At 44.5% G+C, this 18,982-nt stretch overlaps 1 protein-coding gene across 1 annotated transcript in view; it reads left to right on the top strand.

Moving 5' to 3' along the window:
* LOC129834573 (transmembrane protein 266-like) overlaps positions 1–18,982 on the top strand; it is a 91,166-nt gene extending 72,184 nt beyond the window's left edge. Inside the window, exons 8-11 of the mRNA XM_055899683.1 lie at positions 2,111–2,226; positions 11,384–11,570; positions 16,075–16,140; positions 16,259–18,982. Coding sequence (XP_055755658.1) covers positions 2,111–2,226; positions 11,384–11,570; positions 16,075–16,140; positions 16,259–17,043 — 1,154 coding nt within the window. The 3' untranslated portion in view covers positions 17,044–18,982. The remainder of the gene's footprint in view (positions 1–2,110; positions 2,227–11,383; positions 11,571–16,074; positions 16,141–16,258) is intronic.

The raw sequence follows: 18,982 nt of genomic DNA, 5'->3' as shown, positions 1-18,982 counted from the left end.
TCTTTTCTCTATCTCTATCTCTTCCCTCTCTCTCTGCCTCTTCCCTCTCTCTGTCTCTTCCCTCTGTCTCTTCCCTATCTCTGTCTCTTCCCTCTCTCTGTCTCTTCCCTCTCTCTGTCTCTTCCCTATCTCTGTCTCTCTCTCTATCTGTCTTTTCTCTCTCTCTGTCTCTTCCCTCTCTCTGTCTCTCTCTCTATCTGTCTTTTCTCTATCTCTATCTCTTCCCTCTCTGTCTCTTCCCTCTCTCTGTCTTTTCTCTATCTCTATCTCTTCCCTCTCTCTCTGTCTCTTCCCTCTCTCTGTCTTTTCTCTATCTCTATCTCTTCCCTCTCTCTCTGCCTCTTCCCTCTCTCTGTCTCTTCCCTCTGTCTCTTCCCTATCTCTGTCTCTTCCCTCTCTCTGTCTCTTCCCTCTGTCTCTTCCCTATCTCTGTCTCTCTCTCTATCTGTCTTTTCTCTCTCTCTGTCTCTCCCCTCTCTCTCTGCCTCTTCCCTCTCTCTATCTACACTGATTATTGCACTTTTACATTTAATTTGAAAACATGGCTCAAATTTATACAAACCTGTACACATGAGTTATCTGTGGTTCCTCATATGTAAGATGACAGTTGATGATAGTGTTTTTATTACAAATAAGTTATTGTTGTTGGAATGATGATATCTCTACTTTTATCCAATGTAAAAAAAAACACTTTCAAATGTTGCTACATAAGACCGATTTGAGCTGGTCACATATATTATTGGATGTAATCTATTGGTATCTGGTATTGTTTTAGTGGGTATGTGTATTGTGACTGTGTAAAGGTCCTTACCTGTCCTGGGACTACTGGGTAAAAATGATATTTTGGCTAACCCCGGCACATTTACATGGATGTTGCATTATTGTAATATTGATGTTGATTAATGTGCATTGTCCCCTATAAATAAATACATATCAAATGTCTCTTCCCTCTCTCTCTGTTTCTTCCCTCTATCTGTCTCTTCCCTCTCTCTATATGTCTCTTCCCTCTCTCTATCTGTCTCTTCCCTCTCTCTATCTGTCTCTTCCCTCTCTCTGTTTCTTCCCTCTCTCTCTGTTTCTTCCCTCTCTCTATCTGTCTCTTCCCTCTCTCTATCTGTCTCTTCCCTCTCTCTATCTGTCTCTTCCCTCTCTCTATCTGTCTCTTCCCTCTCTCTATCTGTCTCTTCCCTCTCTCTATCTGTCTCTTCCCTCTCTCTATCTGTCTCTTCCCTCTCTCTATCTGTCTCTTCCCTCTCTCTATATGTCTCTTCCCTCTCTCTATATGTCTCTTCCCTCTCTCTATCTGTCTCTTCCCTCTCTCTATATGTCTCTTCCCTCTCTCTATATGTCTCTTCCCTCTCTCTATATGTCTCTTCCCTCTCTCTATCTGTCTCTTCCCTCTCTCTATATGTCTCTTCCCTCTCTCTATCTGTCTCTTCCCTCTCTCTATCTGTCTCTTCCCTCTCTCTATCTGTCTCTTCCCTCTCTCTATCTGTCTCTTCCCTCTCTCTACATGTCTCTTCCCTCTCTCTATCTGTCTCTTCCCTCTCTCTATCTGTCTCTTCCCTCTCTCTATCTGTCTCTTCCCTCTCTCTATATGTCTCTTCCCTCTCTCTATCTGTCTCTTCCCTCTATCTGTCTCTTCCCTCTCTCTATCTGTCTCTTCCCTCTCTCTATCTGTCTCTTCCCTCTCTCTATCTGTCTCTTCCCTCTCTCTACCTGTCTCTTCCCTCTATCTGTCTCTTCCCTCTCTCTACCTGTCTCTTCCCTCTCTCTATCTGTCTCTTCCCTCTCTCTACCTGTCTCTTCCCTCTCTCTATATGTCTCTTCCCTCTCTCTACCTGTCTCTTCCCTCTCTCTATATGTCTCTTCCCTCTCTCTATCTGTCTCTTCCCTCTCTCTATATGTCTCTTCCCTCTCTCTATATGTCTCTTCACTCTCTCTATATGTCTCTTAACTCTATCTCTGTCTCTTCCCTCTCTCTATCTGTTTTTTCTCTGTCTCTTCCCTCTCTATCTCTTTTCTCTCTGTCTGTCTCTTCACTCTCTATCGCTCTCTTCCCTCTCTCTATTTGTCTCTTCTCTCTCTAACGATCTCTTCCCTCTCTCAGCCTATGTGTTGCAGGTGAAGGTGGAGATGGAGTTGGAGATCCTGCAGTGTGAGAAGATCAAGGCTGTCAGGGAGGAGCAGCTGGAACGACTCACACAGATCTGCCAGGAACAGGCAGTAAGTCCCCGCACCATCACCTCGCAGATAGCGTTGAGACTAGGGATATGGTTTTGGTTGAAGCTAGGTTATGGTTGAGGCTAGGGCTAAGGTTGAACCAGTATTAAAAAATATATATAATAATTACATTTATTTCACCTTTATTTAACCAGGCAAGCTAGTTGAGAACACGTTCTCATTTATAACTGCGACCTGGCCAAGATAAAGCAAAGCAGTGCGACAGAAACAACAACACAGTTACACATGGAATAAACAAGCGTACCGTCAATAACACAATAGAAAAAAAGAAAGTCTATATACAGTGTGTGCAAATGAAGTAAGGAGGAAAGGCAATAAATAGGCCATAGTGGCGAAGTAATTACAATTTAGCAATTTACACTGGAGTGATATACAGTTGAAGTCAGAAGTTAACATACACCTTAGCCAAATACATTTAAACTCAGTTTTTCACAATTCCTGACATTTAATTATAGTAAAAATTCCCTGTCTTAGGTCAGTTAGGATCACCACTTTATTTTAAGAATGTGAAATGTCAGACTAATAGTAGAGAGAATGATTTATAATTTTTTACATTTCTTTCATCACATTCCCAGTGGGTCAGAAGTTTACATACACTCAATTAGTATTTGGTAGAATTTCCTTTAAATTGTTTAACTTGGGTCAAATGTTTCGGGTAGCCTTCCACAAACTTCCCACAATAAATTAGGTGAATTTTGGCCCATTCCTCCTGACAGAGCTGGTGTAACTGAGTCAGGATTGTAGCCCTCCTTGCTCACACACGCCTTTTCAGCTCTGCCCACAAATGATCTATAGGATTGAGGTCAGGGCTTTGTGATGGCCTCTCCAATACCTTGACTTTGTTGTCCTTTAGCCATTTTGCCACAACTTTGGAAGTATGCTTGGGGTCATTGTCCATTTGGAAGACCCATTTACGACCAAGCTTTAACTTCCTGACTGATGTCTTGAGATGTTGCTTCAATATATCCACATAATTTTCCTACCTCATGATGCCATCTATTTTGTGAAGTGCACCAGTCCCTCCTGCAGCAAAGCACCCCCGCAACATGATGCTGCCACCCCCGTGCTTCACGGTTGGGATGGTGTTCTTCAGCTTGCAAGCTTCCTCCTTTTTACTCCAAACATAGTGATGGTCATTATGGCCAAACAGTTCTAATTTTGTTTCATCAGACCAGAGGACATTTCTCCAAAAAGTAGGATCTTTGTCCCCATGTGCAGTTGCAAACCGTAGTCTGGGTTTTTTATGGCGGTTTTGGAGCAGTGGCTTCTTCCCTGCTGAGAGGTCTTTCGGGTTATGTCGATATAGGACTCATTTTACTGTGGATATAGATACTTTTGTACCTGTTTCCTCCAGCATCTTCACAAGGTCCTTTGCTGTTGTTCTGGGATTGATTTGCACTTTTCGCACCAAAGTATGTTCATCTCTAGACAGAACGCGTCTCCTTCCTGAGCGGTATGACTGCTGCATGGTCCCATGGTGTTTAACTTATCATTTTATCATCTTATCATTTTCCTTCCTCATGACGCCATCTATTTTGTGAAGTGCACCAGTCCCTCCTGCAGCAAAGCACCCCCACAACATGATGCTTCACGGTTGGGATGGTGTTCTTCTGCTTGCAAGCTTCCCCCTTTTTCCTCCAAACATAACGATGGTCATTATGGCCAAACGGTTATATTTTTGTTTAGACCAGAGGACATTTCTCCAAAAAGTACGATCTTTGTCCCCATGTGCAGTTGCAAACCGTTGTCTGGCTTTTTTATGGCGGACATTCAGGTTATGTCGATATAGGACTCGTTTTCCGGTCGATATAGATACTTTTGTACCTGTTTTCTCCAGCATCTTCACAAGGTCCTTTCGCACCAAAGTACGTTCATCTATAGGAGACAGAATGCGTCTCCTTCTTGAGCGGTATGACGGCTGCGTGGTCCCATGGTGTTTATACTTGCGTACTATTGTTTGTACAGATGAACGTGGTACCTTCAGGTGTTTGGAAATTGCTCCCAAGGATGAACCAGACTTGTGGAGGTCTACAGTGTTTTCTGAGGTCTTGGCTGATTTCTTTTGATTTTCCCATGATGTCAAGCAAAGAGGCACTGAGTTTGAAGGTAGGCCTTGAAATACATCCACAGGTACACCTCCAATTGACTCAAATGATGTAAATTAGCCTATCAGAAGCTTCTAAAGCCATGACATCTGTTTAAAGGCACAGTCAACTGAGTGTATGTAAACTTCTGACCCACTGGAATTGTGATACAGTGAATTATAAGTGAAATAATCTGTCTGTGAACAATTGTTGGGAAAATTACTTGTGTCATGCACAAAGTAGATGTCCTAACCGACTTGCCAAAATTACAGTTTGTTAACAAGAAATTTGTGGAGTGTATGTAAAGTGTATGTAATATGGGGATGAAGTAGGAAGTTGGTTGGTTGGGCTATTTGCAGATGGGCTGTGTACAGCTGCAGCGATCGGTAAGCTGCTCTGACAGCTGACGCTTGAAGTTAGTGAGGGTGATATAAGTCTCCAACTTCAGTGATTTTTGCAATTCGTTCCAGTCATTGGCAGCAGAGAACTGGAAGGAAAGGCGGCCAAAGGAGGTGTTGGCTTTGGGAATGACCTGTGAAATGTTGCTATGGTGACCAGTGAGCTGAGATAATGCGGAGCTTTACCCAGAAAATACTTATAGATGACCTGGAGCCAGTGGGTTTGGCGACGAATATGTAGCGAGGACCAGCTAACGAGAGCATACAGGTCGCAATGGTGGGTAGTATAAGGGTATTTGGTGACAAAACGGATGGCACTGTGATAGACTGCATCCAATTTGCTGAGTAGAGTTTTGGAGGCTATTTTGTAAATGACATCGCCAAAGTCAAGGATCGGTAGAATAGTCAGTTTTACGAGGGTATGTTTGGCAGCATGAGTGAAGGAGGCTTTGTTGTGAAATAGGAAGCCAATTCTAGATTTAACTTTGGATTGGAGATGCTTAAGATAGGTTTTGTTAGAAAAATTTGCATATTTCAGGTATAAATCATAGTTTACAATTGCACCCACCATCACAACTCGACTAGAATAAATACACAGAGCAACGTGTATTACCAATTTACTCATCATAAAACATTTCTTAAAAATACACAGCACATAGCAATGGAAAGACACAGATCTTGTGAATTCAGACAATATTTCAGATGTTCTAAGTGTTTTACAGCGAAAACACAATAAATCGTTATATTAGCATACCACATATGCAAACGTTACCCGACCATTGATTCAAGCCAAAGAGAGCGATATCGTTATCATCGCCAAAATATATTAATTTTTTCACTAACCTTCTCAGAATTCTTCCGATGACACTCCTGTAACATCATATTACAACATACATATAGAGTTTGTTCGAAAATGTGCATATTTAGCCACAACATCCGTGGTTATACAATGACAATACTAGCAAAACTAGCCTGAAAATGTCGGTCGCCATCTTTCAGAGTGATCTTGTCTCATGGATATCTATTCATAAACTTGACTAAAAAAATATAAGTTGGACAGCTATCGAAAGACAAATTAGTTCTTAATGCAATCGCTGAATTACATTTCTAAAATTAGCCTTACTGTGCAATACAGGGTTCGCCAAGCGAAGCTATACCAAACAAAATGGAGGAATATGCGTATAAAATTTTATGACAGAACAACGATTTATCATCTATAATATTTCTTACTATGAGGTTATCTTCCATCAGAATCTTGGGCAATGTATCCTTTCTTGGGTCTAATCTTCTTTTGGTCGAAAGATGCCCTCTGTCCGTCGAAATGCCCACTAACGTTCGACCGGGACCCCGAAACGTGCCCAGCGCTTCAAAGAGTATCACATAGAAATGCCTCAAAATCGCACTAAACGGATATAAATTGCTATAAAACGGTTTAAATTAACTACCTTATGATGTTTTTAACACCTATTACGAGTAAAAACATGACCGGCGCTATATTACTGGCTAAACCAAGGCTTGGAAAAAGGTCAGTCCGATGTCCTTCTTGTGTTGAGCGCAGAGTCCAAAAGAACGCTACTTCCGGTATTTGGTGATTTATAGAGGCCATGATTGCGCAATCGACTCCATTCAAATTGTCACCACTTACTGACATCTAGAGGAAGGCGTGGGCAGTGTTTGTATCCTCATAGGATTTACAGGGGCTTTAAAACTGATCTGGAACCAGAGGTCAAGATTTCTGAAAACTCACTCACTGGGAGGAAAAGTGCTGTAGAATGAGTTCTGTTTTACTCAGAGACATAATTCAAACGGCTATAGAAACTAGAGAGTGTTTTCTATCCAATAATAACAATAATATGCATATTGTACGAATAAGAATTGAGTACGAGGCCGTTTGAAATGGGCACGATTTAACTGGCTACTCAATACGCCCCCTGCAGCCCAAACAGGTTAATGTGAGTCTGGAAGGAGAGTTTACAGTCTAGCCAGATACCTAGGTATTTATAGTTGTCCACATATCAGAACTGTCCAAAGTAGTGATTCTATTCGGGCGGACGGGTGCGGGCAGCGATCGGTTGAAGAGCATGCATTTCATTTGACTAATATTTAAGAGCATTTGAAGGCCACGGAAGGAGTGTTGTATGGTGTTGAAGCTCATTTGGAGGTTTGTTAACACAGTGTCCAAAGAAGGGCCAGATGTATACAGAATGGTGTCATCTGCGTAGAGGTGGATCAAAGAATCACCCGCAACAAGAGAGACATCAATGATATATACAGAGAAAAAAGTCAGCCCAAGAATTGAACCCTGTGGCACCCCCATAGAGACTGCCAGAGGTCCGGACAACAGGCCCTCCGATTTGACACACAGAACTCTATCTGCAAAGTAGTTAGTGAACCAGGCGAGGCAGTCATTAGAGAAACCAAGGCTGTTGAGTCTGCCGATAAGAATACGGTGATTGACAGAGTCGAAAGCCTTGGCCAGGTCGATGAAGACGGCTGCACAGTACTGTCTTTTATCGATGGCGGATATATCGTTTAGGACCTTGAGCATGGCTGAGGTGAACCCGTGACCAGCTCGGAAACCAGATTGCATAGCGGAGAAGGTACGGTGGGATTCGATATGGTCGGTGATCTGTTTGTTCACTTGGCTTTCGAAGACTTTAGAAAGGCAGGGCAGGATGGATACAGGTCTGTAACAGTTTGGGTCTAGAGTGTCTCCCCCTTTGAAGAGGGGGATGACCGCGGCCGCTTTCCAATCCTTAAGAATCTCAGACGATACGAAAGAGAGGTTGAACAGACTAGTAATAGGGGTGCAACAATGGCGGTGGATAATTTTAGGAAGAGAGGGTCCAGATTGTCTAGCCCAGCTGATTTGTAGGGATCCAGATTTTGTAGCTCTTTCAGAACATCAGCTGTCTGGATTTGTGTGAAGGAGAAGCGGGGGGGGGGCTTGGACCAGTTGCTGCAGGGGGTGCAGAGCTGTTGGCCGGGGCTGGGGTAGCCAGGTGTAAAGCATGGCTAGCCGTGGAGGCTAGCCGCATTGAAATTCTCGATTATCATGGATTTATCAGTGGTGACAGTATTTCCTAGTCTCAGTGCAGTGGGCAGCTTGGAGGAGGTACTCTTATTCTCCATGGACTTTACAGTGTCCCAAAACTTTTGGGAATTAGTGCTGCAGGAAGCAAATTTCTGTTTGAAAAAGCTAGCCTTTGCTTTCCTAACTGACTGTGTGTATTGGTTCCTGACTTCCTTGAAAAGTTGCATATCGCGGGGACTATTCGAGGCTAGTGCAGTTCGCCACAGGGTGTTTTTGTGCTGGTCAAGGGCAGTGAAGTCTGTAGTGAACCAAGGGCTATATCTGTTCTTAGTACAATTTTTTTGAAAGGGGCATGCTTATTTAAGATGGTGAGGGAAGTACTTTTAAAGAACAACCAGGCATCCTCTACTGACGGGATGAGGTCAATATCCTTCCAGGATACCCGGGGGTGGTAGTTTGACCGCGGACCCATAACGGACGCAGGCAATGAGGCAGTGATCGCTGAGATCACTGAGATCCTGGTTGAAGACAGCAGAGGTGTATTTAGAGGGCAAGTTGGTCAGGATGATATCTAAGAGGGTGCCCATGTTTATGGATTTAGGGTTGTACCTGGTGGGTTCCTTGATAATTTGTGTGAGATTGAGGGCATCTAGCTTAGATTGTAGGACGGCCGGGGTGTTATGCATATCCCAATTTAGGTCACCTAGCAGTACGAACTCTGACGATAGATGGGGGGGCAATCAATCCTCATATGGTGTCCAGGGCACAGCTGGGAGCTGAGGGGGTCTATAACAAGCTGCAACAGTGAAAGACTTATTTTTGGAGAGATGGATCTTTAAAAGTAGAAGCTCGAACTGTTTGGGCATAGACCTGGATAGTATGACAGAACTCTGCAGGCTATCTCTAATTTCAGAATTTTTGGTGGCCAACCTAAGCCAGGATTCAGACACGGCTAGGACATCAGGGTTGGCGGAGTGTGCTAAAGCAGTGAATAAAGCAAACTTAGGGAGGAGGCTTCTGATGTTAACGTGCATGAACCCAAGGCTTTTACGGTTGCAGAAGTCAACAAATGAGAGCGCCTGGGGAATGGGAGTGATGCTGGGGGCTGCAGGGCCTGGGTTAACCTCTACATCACCAGAGGAACAGAGGAGGAGTAGGATGAGGGTACGGCTAAAGGCTATAAGAACTGGTCGTCTAGTGCTTTGGGAACAGAGAATAAAAGGAGCAGATTTCTGGGCGTTGTAGGATAGATTCAGGGCATAGAGTACAGACAAGGTTATGGTAGGGTGCGAGTACAGTGGGGGTAAACCTAGGCATTGAGTGACGATGAGAGAGGTTGCATCTCTGGAGGCGCCAGTTAAGCTAGCTGTGGTCTCCGCGTGTGTGGGGGGTGGGACAAGGGGGCTATCTGAGGCATGTTGAGCAGGACTAGGGGCTCCGCAGTAGAGTAAAACAATGAGAGCTGCCCTAAACAACAGTATACAAGGCATATTGACATTAGAGAAAGGCATAAAGCAGTCACAGGTGTTGATTGGGAGAGCTAAGACAACAGGTGAGACAACAACGGGTAAACAGCTAAGACAACAACAACAGGTATATGGCGATGGACGGGCAGAGAGGGTCAGTTAGCTACACACAGGGCCTGAGTTCGAGGCTGGGGCCGACAGATAAGCAAAATGAAGTACCGTGTTAATGAACAGTCCAGCAGGCATCAGCTGTGTAGCTGAGTGATCATAGGGTCCAATGAGCAGAAATAGATATTTGGACATGAAGGTAGGATTAGGGTTAGGGCTGTGGTTAACGGTTGAGCTGGCATGTGGACATGATGCTATGGTAATGGTTAGGGTTAAGGTTGAGGTTAGGGTTAGGTTTGAACTGGGATGTGGACCTGAAGGTAGGGTTATGGTTATTGTTGAGCCTAGGGTTAGGGTTGAACCAGGATGTGGACATGAAGGTAGTGTTAGGGTTATTGTTGAGCCTAGGGTTAGTGTTGAACCAGGATGTGGACCTGAAGGTAGTGTTAGGGTTATTGTTGAGCCTAGGGTTAGTGTTGAACCAGGATGTGGACCTGAAGGTAGTGTTAGGGTTATTGTTGAGCCTAGGGTTAGTGTTGAACCAGGATGTGGACCTGAAGGTAGTGTTAGGGTTGTTGTTGAGCCTAGGGTTAGTGTTGAACCAGGATGTGGACCTGAAGGTAGTGTTAGGGTTATTGTTGAGCCTAGGGTTAGTGTTGAACCAGGATGTGGACCTGAAGGTAGTGTTAGGGTTGTTGTTGAGCCTAGGGTTAGTGTTGAACCAGGATGTGGACCTGAAGGTAGTGTTAGGGTTATTGTTGAGCCTAGGGTTAGTGTTGAACCAGGATGTGGACCTGAAGGTAGTGTTAGGGTTATTGTTGAGCCTAGGGTTAATGTTGAACCAGGATGTGGACCTGAAGGTAGTGTTAGGGTTGAGGGTTAGGGTTAAGGTTGAACCGGGAGGTAAACATGAAGCTAGAGTTAAGGTTGTGGTTGAGGCTTGGGTTAGGGTTAAAGTTGAAGCAGGATGTGGACATGACACTTGGGTTAGGGTTGTGTTTGAGGCTGTTTCAGATTTCCAGAGGCTGCAATTTCAATTGCTACCACAGGGGGGCAGTAAGACGTCACAGAAGAGTTCAATGTGTAGCCAACGCATTTTCAACAGACATCAGAGACGGTGTTTCTTCAAATTGTTTTACAATATTCAATGATTTGCAAATCCATAATAAACAGGCACAAGAAAAGTTGATTTTGTGATATTATGAACCCACAATACTCATAAGCACGCAACATAATACAGTAAAATATATTTGGAAAGATGTTTCCCATATAGATGTAAACAACACATATTTTCCATGTTGTTCTTTTTATCACTGTCACTGGTCACCTACGAACACTTGAACATCTTGAAGAACGATCTGGCCTTAATGGCCATGTACTCTTATAATCTCAACTCGGCACAGCCAGAAGAGGACTGCCCCCCCTCAGAGTCGGGTTCCTCTAGGTTTCTTCCTTGGTTCCTGCCTTTCTAGGGAGTTTTCCCTAGCCACTGTGCTTTTACATCTGCATTGCTTGCTGTTAGGTTTTAAGCTGGGTTTCTGTATAAGCACTTTGTGACATCTGCTGATTTAAAAAGGGCTTTATAAATACATTTGATTGATTGATTAATGACTGCACTCCTCTAGTCAGTTGAACTAAAGGACTACATTTCTTTCAAAGACTCAAGGTCCCAAGATCAATAGAGGGAGAAGCCATAACTGTAGATCAATGGAAACATGTTGTTGTACAAACAGTGCAGTAATGATGGGATCCTCAGTGTAATGCTAGAAACAACCAGTTCATGTGTAATCTGACTGTCTGTTTGTCAATATGAGCCATCAGGCCAGAGGAAACCCCAGTGAAAGCATTGATCCTATAGCTAGTAATAGAACCACTTAGCTGCAGAATGCCTGGGATCATGCTAAAAGGGCCTGTCTGGGACTAAAAGGTTAGTTAACACTGACATGTTGTTACATCAATACACCAAGATTTCAGCTAGAAGAATACATGTGTGTTCGCCTTTTCCAGACCAACTCTCTCTCTCGCTCTCTGTCTCCCCCCCTCCCTCAGTTTGAGATCAGACAGCTCCGGGCCCACCTGGCCCAGCAGGACTTGGACCTGGCTGCGGAGCAGGAGGCTGCTATGCAGATCCACCATGTGTGGGGCAAACAGAGGAGCAGCTACCAGGTGGTGGAGGGCCAGGGCCCTGGGGAGTCTGACGATGAGGGACATGGAGTCCTCAGGGAGACCCCAGCAGGTACACTCGCCTATACTGTACCTATAAGCTACACTATATATACAAAAGTATGTGGACACCCCTTTTGGTCATGTAGTGAACAGTGGGGCAAAAAAGTATTTAGTCAGCCACCAATTGTGCAAGTTATCCCACTTAAAAAGATGAGAGAGGCCTGTAATTTTCATCATAGGTACACTTCAACTATGACAGACAAAATGAGAAAACAAAATCCAGAAAATCACATTGTAGGATTTTGAATGAATTTATTTGCAAATTATGATGGAAAATAAGTATTTGGTCACCTACAAACAAGCAAGATTTCTGGCTCTCACAGACCTGTAACTTCTTCTTTAAGAGGCTCCTCTGTCCTCCACTCGTTACCTGTATTAATGGCACCTGTTTGAACTTGTTATCAGTATAAAAGACATCTGTCCACAACCTCAAACAGTCACACTACAAACTCCACTATGGCCAAGACCAAAGAGCTGTCAAAGGACACCAGAAACAAAATTGTAGACCTGCACCAGGCTGGGAAGACTGAATCTGCAATAGGTAAGCAGCTTGGTTTGAAGAAATCAACTGTGGGAGCAATTATTAGGAATTGGAAGACATACAAGACCACTGATAATCTCCCTCGGTCTGGGGCTTCACGCAAGATCTCACCCTGTGGGGTCAAAATGATCACAAGAACGGTGAGCAAAAATCCCAGAACCACACAGGGGGACCTAGTGAATGACCTGCAGAGAGCTGGGACCAAAGTAACAAAGCCTACCATCAGTAACACACTACGCCGCCAGGGACTCAAATCCTGCAGTGCCAGACGTGTCCCCCTGCTTAAGCCAGTACATGTCCAGGCCCATCTGAAGTTTGCTAGAGAGCATTTGGATGATCCAGAATATGATTGGGAGAATGTCATATGGTCAGATGAAACCAAAATATAACTTTTTGGTAAAAACTCAACTCGTCGTGTTTGGAGGACAAAGAATGGTGAGTTGCATCCAAAGAACACCATACCTACTGTGAAGCATGGGGGTGGAAACATCATGCTTTGGGGCTGATTTTCTGCAAAGGGACCAGGATGACTGATCCGTGTAAAGGAAAGAATGAATGGGGCCATGTATCGTGAGATTTTGATTGAAAACCTCCTTCCATCAGCAAGGGCATTGAAGATGAAACGTGGCTGGGTCTTTCAGCATGACAATGATCCCAAACACACCGCCCGGGCAACGAAGGAGTGGCTTCGTAAGAAGCATTTCAAGGTCCTGGAGTGGCCTAGCCAGTCTCCAGATCTCAACCCCATAGAAAGTCTTTGGAGGGAGTTGAAACTCTGTGTTGCCCAGCAACAGCCCCAAAACATCACTGCTCTAGAGGAGATCTGCATGGAGGAATGGGCCAAAATACCAGCAACAGTGTGTGAAAACCTTGTGAAGACTTACAGAAAATGTTTGACCTCTGTCATTGCCAACAAAGGGTATATAACAAAGTATTGAGATAAACTTTTGTTATTGACCAAATACTTATTTTCCACCATAATTTGCAAATAAATTCATTAAAAATCCTACAATGTGATTTTCTGGATTTTTTTTCTCATTTTGTCTGTCATAGTTGAAGTGTACCTATGATAAATTACAGGCCTCTCTCATCTTTTTAAGTGGGAGAACTTGCACAATTGGTGGCTGACTAAATACTTTTTTGCCCCACTGTATATCACATCCAGGGAAACTAGGGCCCAGAGTTTATCCCAAATTCTGTCCCTAACTATAACGGTATATGTAATACTCCATACCATAATCCTCAGACCATGAGATAAAATAGATACTAGCTCTTTGATATTCTTCATGGATATTGCTATATTCTGGGACATGTAAGTATATTGAGTCTGATGAATACTGCTGTTCCAAGAGGCAGACAAACCTGTAAATCCTAATTATGAATTACTTCACCACAGACCAAAAAGAATTAACTTGACTCATTTTATTATTTTAACCCCTTTTTCTCCCCAATTTCGTGGTATTCAATTGGTTGTTACCGTCTTGTCTCATCGCTGCAACTCCTGTATGGACTTGGGAGAGGCGAAGGTCAAGAGCCGTGCGTCCTCCGATACACGACCCAGCCAAGCCGCACTGCTTCTTGACACAATGCCCGCTTAACCTGGAAGCAAGCTGCACCAATGTGTCAGAGGAAACACTGTATACCTGGCTCGCTAGTGCGCGATGGGACAAGCACATCACTGCCGGCCAAACCCTCCCCTAACCCGGACGATGCTGGGCCGATTGTGCGCTGCACCATGGGTCTCCCGGTTGCGGCCGGCTGCGACAGAGCCTGGACTCGAACCAGGAGCTAGCACTGCCTTAGACCACTGCGCCACACTGCGCCACTCGGGAGGCCTGTGACTCATCTAGTCTCCAGGCCCTAGCCTCTTAAAACACTGACGTTAACTCACAACACCCCTCTGACCGCAGGCAAGGCACGCACACACACACCACACCTCTGACCGCAGGCAGTGCAGTATCAATAAGAGGGCAGAAGAGCTTTTAGGATGTGCTGAAACCTGGGGACAACAAGCATGTTCTCCTAATGTCACGTCACACACACACACAGGCACACATGCAGTCATGCACACACACACACAGACATGCACACACACACACACACACACACACACACCCCACCTCAGCCAGGCTGTTTGAGGTAGAGTGCTCTGTGCATTGGGCCATGTTCTGAGGTCTGAGGTCTGTTTACATCTGTTCCTCTTCACCTGGAAACCACAATAGGGCACCAGGAGACGCCACACCACCACCCCCAGGGGATTGTGGGAAATCTGGCTCTTAGGAACAAGCGTGTTTTTTTTTCTCCAGAACATGGAAGGAGTATTGGGACAGGAGGAGCACTTAGGCTTCAGGCAGGCCTGCAAGGACAGGCCGTGGACTGGGTTAGGACTCCTCACGTCTCTCTCTCCCCCCTCTCCCTCTCCGCCGTCTGGCCCGAGGGATGCCATCAAAGTGTCATTCATTCTAATTGAGGCACTCTACTGCGAAGTCTATTTCCTTGTTGAAAACTAAGCTTGTTTCAAAAGGAGGTAGAAAAGGTTAGAAACATTTTGTCTACTGGTCACGAGGGATTTGTGGTTTTGTCACTTCTCAAGAGAGCAGCTGTAGATTTTGAGGAACATACAAAATTGACCACAAAGAGTTGTGGGTGAAAAGCACAGTAATTGCTTTCAGATCAACTTCTTGGAAGTTCACATAACTTCTCTATGTGTTGTACTGCTGGGGGAAGGGGACATAGTACCAAAATCCAATGTGAATACCTCACTTAAAGGAGAAGTTTTATTTTTACAACCAAATCTCTCTTTTTGATGTAAATGGAATGTTATAGACGTGTTTTTGATAAACTTACCCCAAACAGCAAATCCCTTCCTCATCCTTTTTGTGTAGTATGGGGACCCCAAAATACCCAAATACATCCTTTTAGAAACGGCAAAGCTCTCAGTATAGTGATGCAATGCTTTAGATGTTGTACATGTGAAATTGTGTCATTATGAACTTTATCCACAACGTTAAAATTCCTTTTGTTGCGTATTAGTGTTTTTTCGGGGCCCCCATACTACACAACGAGGATGAGGAAGTGATTTGCTGTTTGGGGTAAGTTGATCAAAAACGTGAATAAAAGGTGTTTGGACCCTTCTATAACATGCCATTTACATCAAAAATAGAGATTTGGTTGTAAAAAAGAAAACTTCTCCTTTAAGGTAGCAGAGCTGCGTGAATACGGCTCTGCTACAGTACCTACAGATCATCACAAAGTATTGCACATGCATATTGATTTAAACCAAACTAAATGATGTCAGCTCCACTTCATAGATGGATGGTAGCCTTACTGTTAGAGAGAGAGGGCCTTTCATGTTGTCCATCCTTTCTTTTTCTCTCATTCTTTCTTTCTCTCTGAGACCTCATCCTCATGTGTTATTAATCACTGAGTGATTGTCTTGGTCGTGTTTTAGTGAGTGCAATGCTTCCTCTCCGGGGTGCCCCCCCCCCCCCCTCCCCTGGATTAATATTTTACGGTGAAAAATAAATGAAATTACCCATCAGAGTCTGCTGTGGTCCTGGGGGATCGGCCCAGGCACTCAGGGTACTTTGGGCACCACTCAGCGGACAAACACTGAGCTCAGGCCCAATCAAGCGAACACTGAAGAGCAGATCAGGGCAGAACCATTCACCACTGAGGCCCTAGCTGTCTGGCTGAGGACACAAAGAGAACTCTATACCAAAGCCTGGTTGCTCTCACATTCACTACTGTACTTGAGCCTCACAACACCATCTGGTGTGATTTGGAAACCAGGGTTAAGTCGGTAAAGCACCTGTACACTTGGATTGATAGATAGGATGTCAGATGTCTCGCCACCTATAAGTGAAATGTACTGTTCCCACATCTAGGGATTGCTTTGCACTGTGTTTACAGTGCATTGAAATCATACAGATTGGGTCTTAACCTCATCATGCTTCTTTTATCTCTTATCCAGACCCTGTTGTCCATCATGACGACATGAACAACTATATCAGCCAGTACTACAGTGAACCAAGTAGTGGTGAGTGACTTAGTGGATCTTGGGTAAAGTGCATAGCTGGTAATGTATATGGGGCAACTCTGCTGTATACCTACTGTATCTTCCCCAGTCTGATGTACTGGATGATGTGTCATTTCAGACATAGGGGGTCCTCGTGTCATCACCACGGCAGCCATCGATGTCCACCTCCCTAAGACCCATTACCCCGCCCACAACAACCCTCTGCTGGGCGTGGAGCAAATGAGTAGTGCTGTGAGTGACACCTCCACCAGCGTATCACTGTCCAGCGGCAGTCTGACGGCCCGCCCCCATAGTCTGAGCAGCCACACCCTGCGCTCGTCTACTACGGACTGCAGCAGCAGCACCACGGCCAGGGACTACCACACCCAGGCTAGGAACTACAATGCCCATACCAAGGCCCGGGGGCCTTATCTGGACTACAAGTCCCAGAAGCAGACCCAGGACAGGGACTTTAACACCGAGCACCACAACACCCAGGGCCAGCGCTGCTTCCCCCTGCCCTACTGCAGCCCTCTGGGCCTGGGTCTGACCTCAGCCCAGCCTCCCCTTCCACGGGACCCCAGCGTGGTAGTCCAGGAGCTGCTCTCGTCCCTGTCTGAGGACTCCTGTCTGGCCCAGAAAGGCCTGGTTGACCCAGTTAACCTGAAGCTTCCCAGCCCTGCCGGCTCAGCCAAGGCCAGCCCAGAGCTGGAGCACAGAATCAACATCTACAACTGGAAGAATCAGGAGGAGAACCAGTACCAGGGCCGGGGCCAGAAACAGGGCCGAGCCGCAGCCACTGTGCTCCTACAGACTAAGCCTCTCATCCACCTGCATGGCGGCGCTCCTGAGTCCTCTTTGGAGGAGAAGTATAGGCTACTGGGCCCTGCTGATGGTCCACTGGGCCGTCTGCCTGATACATAGGGTTGATTCACACTACTGAGCTGAGCCAAGCCGAACCGAGCTGCATTGTGCTGGCCTGGTTATGCATCCACCATAGTTGTTTGAACCGTGCTGGAAAGGACATGTGAAAAGAATATGTCAGAGCCAGCACTGGTTGGCTCGGGTCGGCACAGCAGTGTGAAAAGGGCAATAGTCCATCCCAGAGGACAGAGCATACAGCTCAAGACAGAACTGACTGACCTGGCTTCTCCAAATCCTCATGCTTCAAACAAAGTCAGAGCCTGGTCCAAGATCAAACCTGGCGTTACAAAGACCATCTGTTAGCAAGACAGCACAAACAGATCTGGGACTAGGCTACCGCTCTCATGTTAGTCTTCCCTTCTCTGTGGGGCTCCAGACAGAGACAGACAGACAGACACAGCCCTCCTCGACCTCAATCTTGGGGTGAGTTTGAATAATGCCCCATTTGCACAACAATGACCCAATGAGGACAGAGGAGACACGTGTGGGCCTAGAAAGAAGCATCATCAGGAAATCCCACTTTAAATGGGGCCCCAAATGGGAAACAAAACAGGTTGAAATAAAACCAGCAATGGGCCCTATTCAAGCCTTTACAGAACACGCCTATTCAAGTGTTCCTATGTTAACTACAAGACAGATTTGACATGAGATTTCTCTAAGTTGGGTGGGAGTGGGAGGCTTTCTTTTTATTTGTCTTAGCTACTGTAACTGTGCAGTTCTCTCTGCTCTAACAACCAAGCCACAGGGTGCTTTCTCTGTACAAACTGTCTGTGCCAAATAAACAGACAATTTCTTACTATACTTTTGTCTTTCTATAACAGAGATAAAGAGGTTTGTATTGAAGTAGAGGAACAGTAACCATATCAAGCCTGACATTTTCTAGCCAGATACAAGAACAGGCAATTGAAGAAATGGAGGAATTAAAAGTATGAGGATAGGTAGTGAATGGCCCTAAAGGATCCCAAGAGGTACAGTATAGGAAAAGTATGTGAATCTGATTATGAGCAGTGATAGAGGATGGATGTTTTAGATTGGAGTGCTGGTAGCATTAACCTTTCTTTAAAAGATCTACAGCCTGAACAAGCCAATCCTGTGCACTTTAATCTTTACAGATGTTTTGTAAACTTAATGAGGGGAACTCATTGCCAAATTGCAGGTGGTGCCATTCAAATAATAAATAAACCTTTGTAACATTAACAATATTGTGGTCCCATTTTATTGCTTTCAGTTGTACATGAGCCATGCCATTTTCAATTATAATATGTTGTACATTGGTAGCAGAGATTTTCGTATTCACTCTAATATTGATTAGTTGCATTTACCAAGGGATATGATGTTTATATGGCTGCCCTTTACAAAGCAATACATGAAATGACACAGTAGAATACATTCCAGACCAAAAAGTACTACGATGTATTCTAATTTGCATAATTCGAGATAGAATCCTCTACATTAATATGAATGAGTTTGTTTTACATGTGGGCTCTTTATCAGATATGACTGAGCCTTCCTATTGGCTCCAGACTCTACAACATCACCCTACACCACTTTTGCATTAGCAACTGTCAACTTATTTGCATATCGCTCTGAAATTAAATAAATGATTCATATCTATTAACATTGGAGAGAACTGTCACAACAAAAATGTAATTGGTTAATGAGGTTTGTCATTATAAATGTCTGGTAATGATTAAACCCCCTAATTAACTTTGGATCAAATAATTAATTTAGGACAAAATACCCATTTTGTTGCTTGTCAAGTGTTTACAAGTAAATGATATGTTTAATTGTTAATTAATAACAATCAAGGCTTCAATCAAGCAGGCCTAAGTGTTTCAGAAGTATTCATTAAGACATGGGGATAGTAAAGTGGGGGTTGGGTGTAATGTTATTTGAGGACCTGGATCATATGAAGTAAAGTCATTATGGGTTTCAATAA

The sequence above is a fragment of the Salvelinus fontinalis genome, chromosome 35, assembly GCF_029448725.1.
Source record: "Salvelinus fontinalis isolate EN_2023a chromosome 35, ASM2944872v1, whole genome shotgun sequence".
Lineage (NCBI taxonomy): Eukaryota > Metazoa > Chordata > Actinopteri > Salmoniformes > Salmonidae > Salvelinus > Salvelinus fontinalis.
The sequence above is the reverse complement of the archived record's forward strand: the minus strand, read 5'-3'. Positions and strand labels throughout refer to the sequence as shown.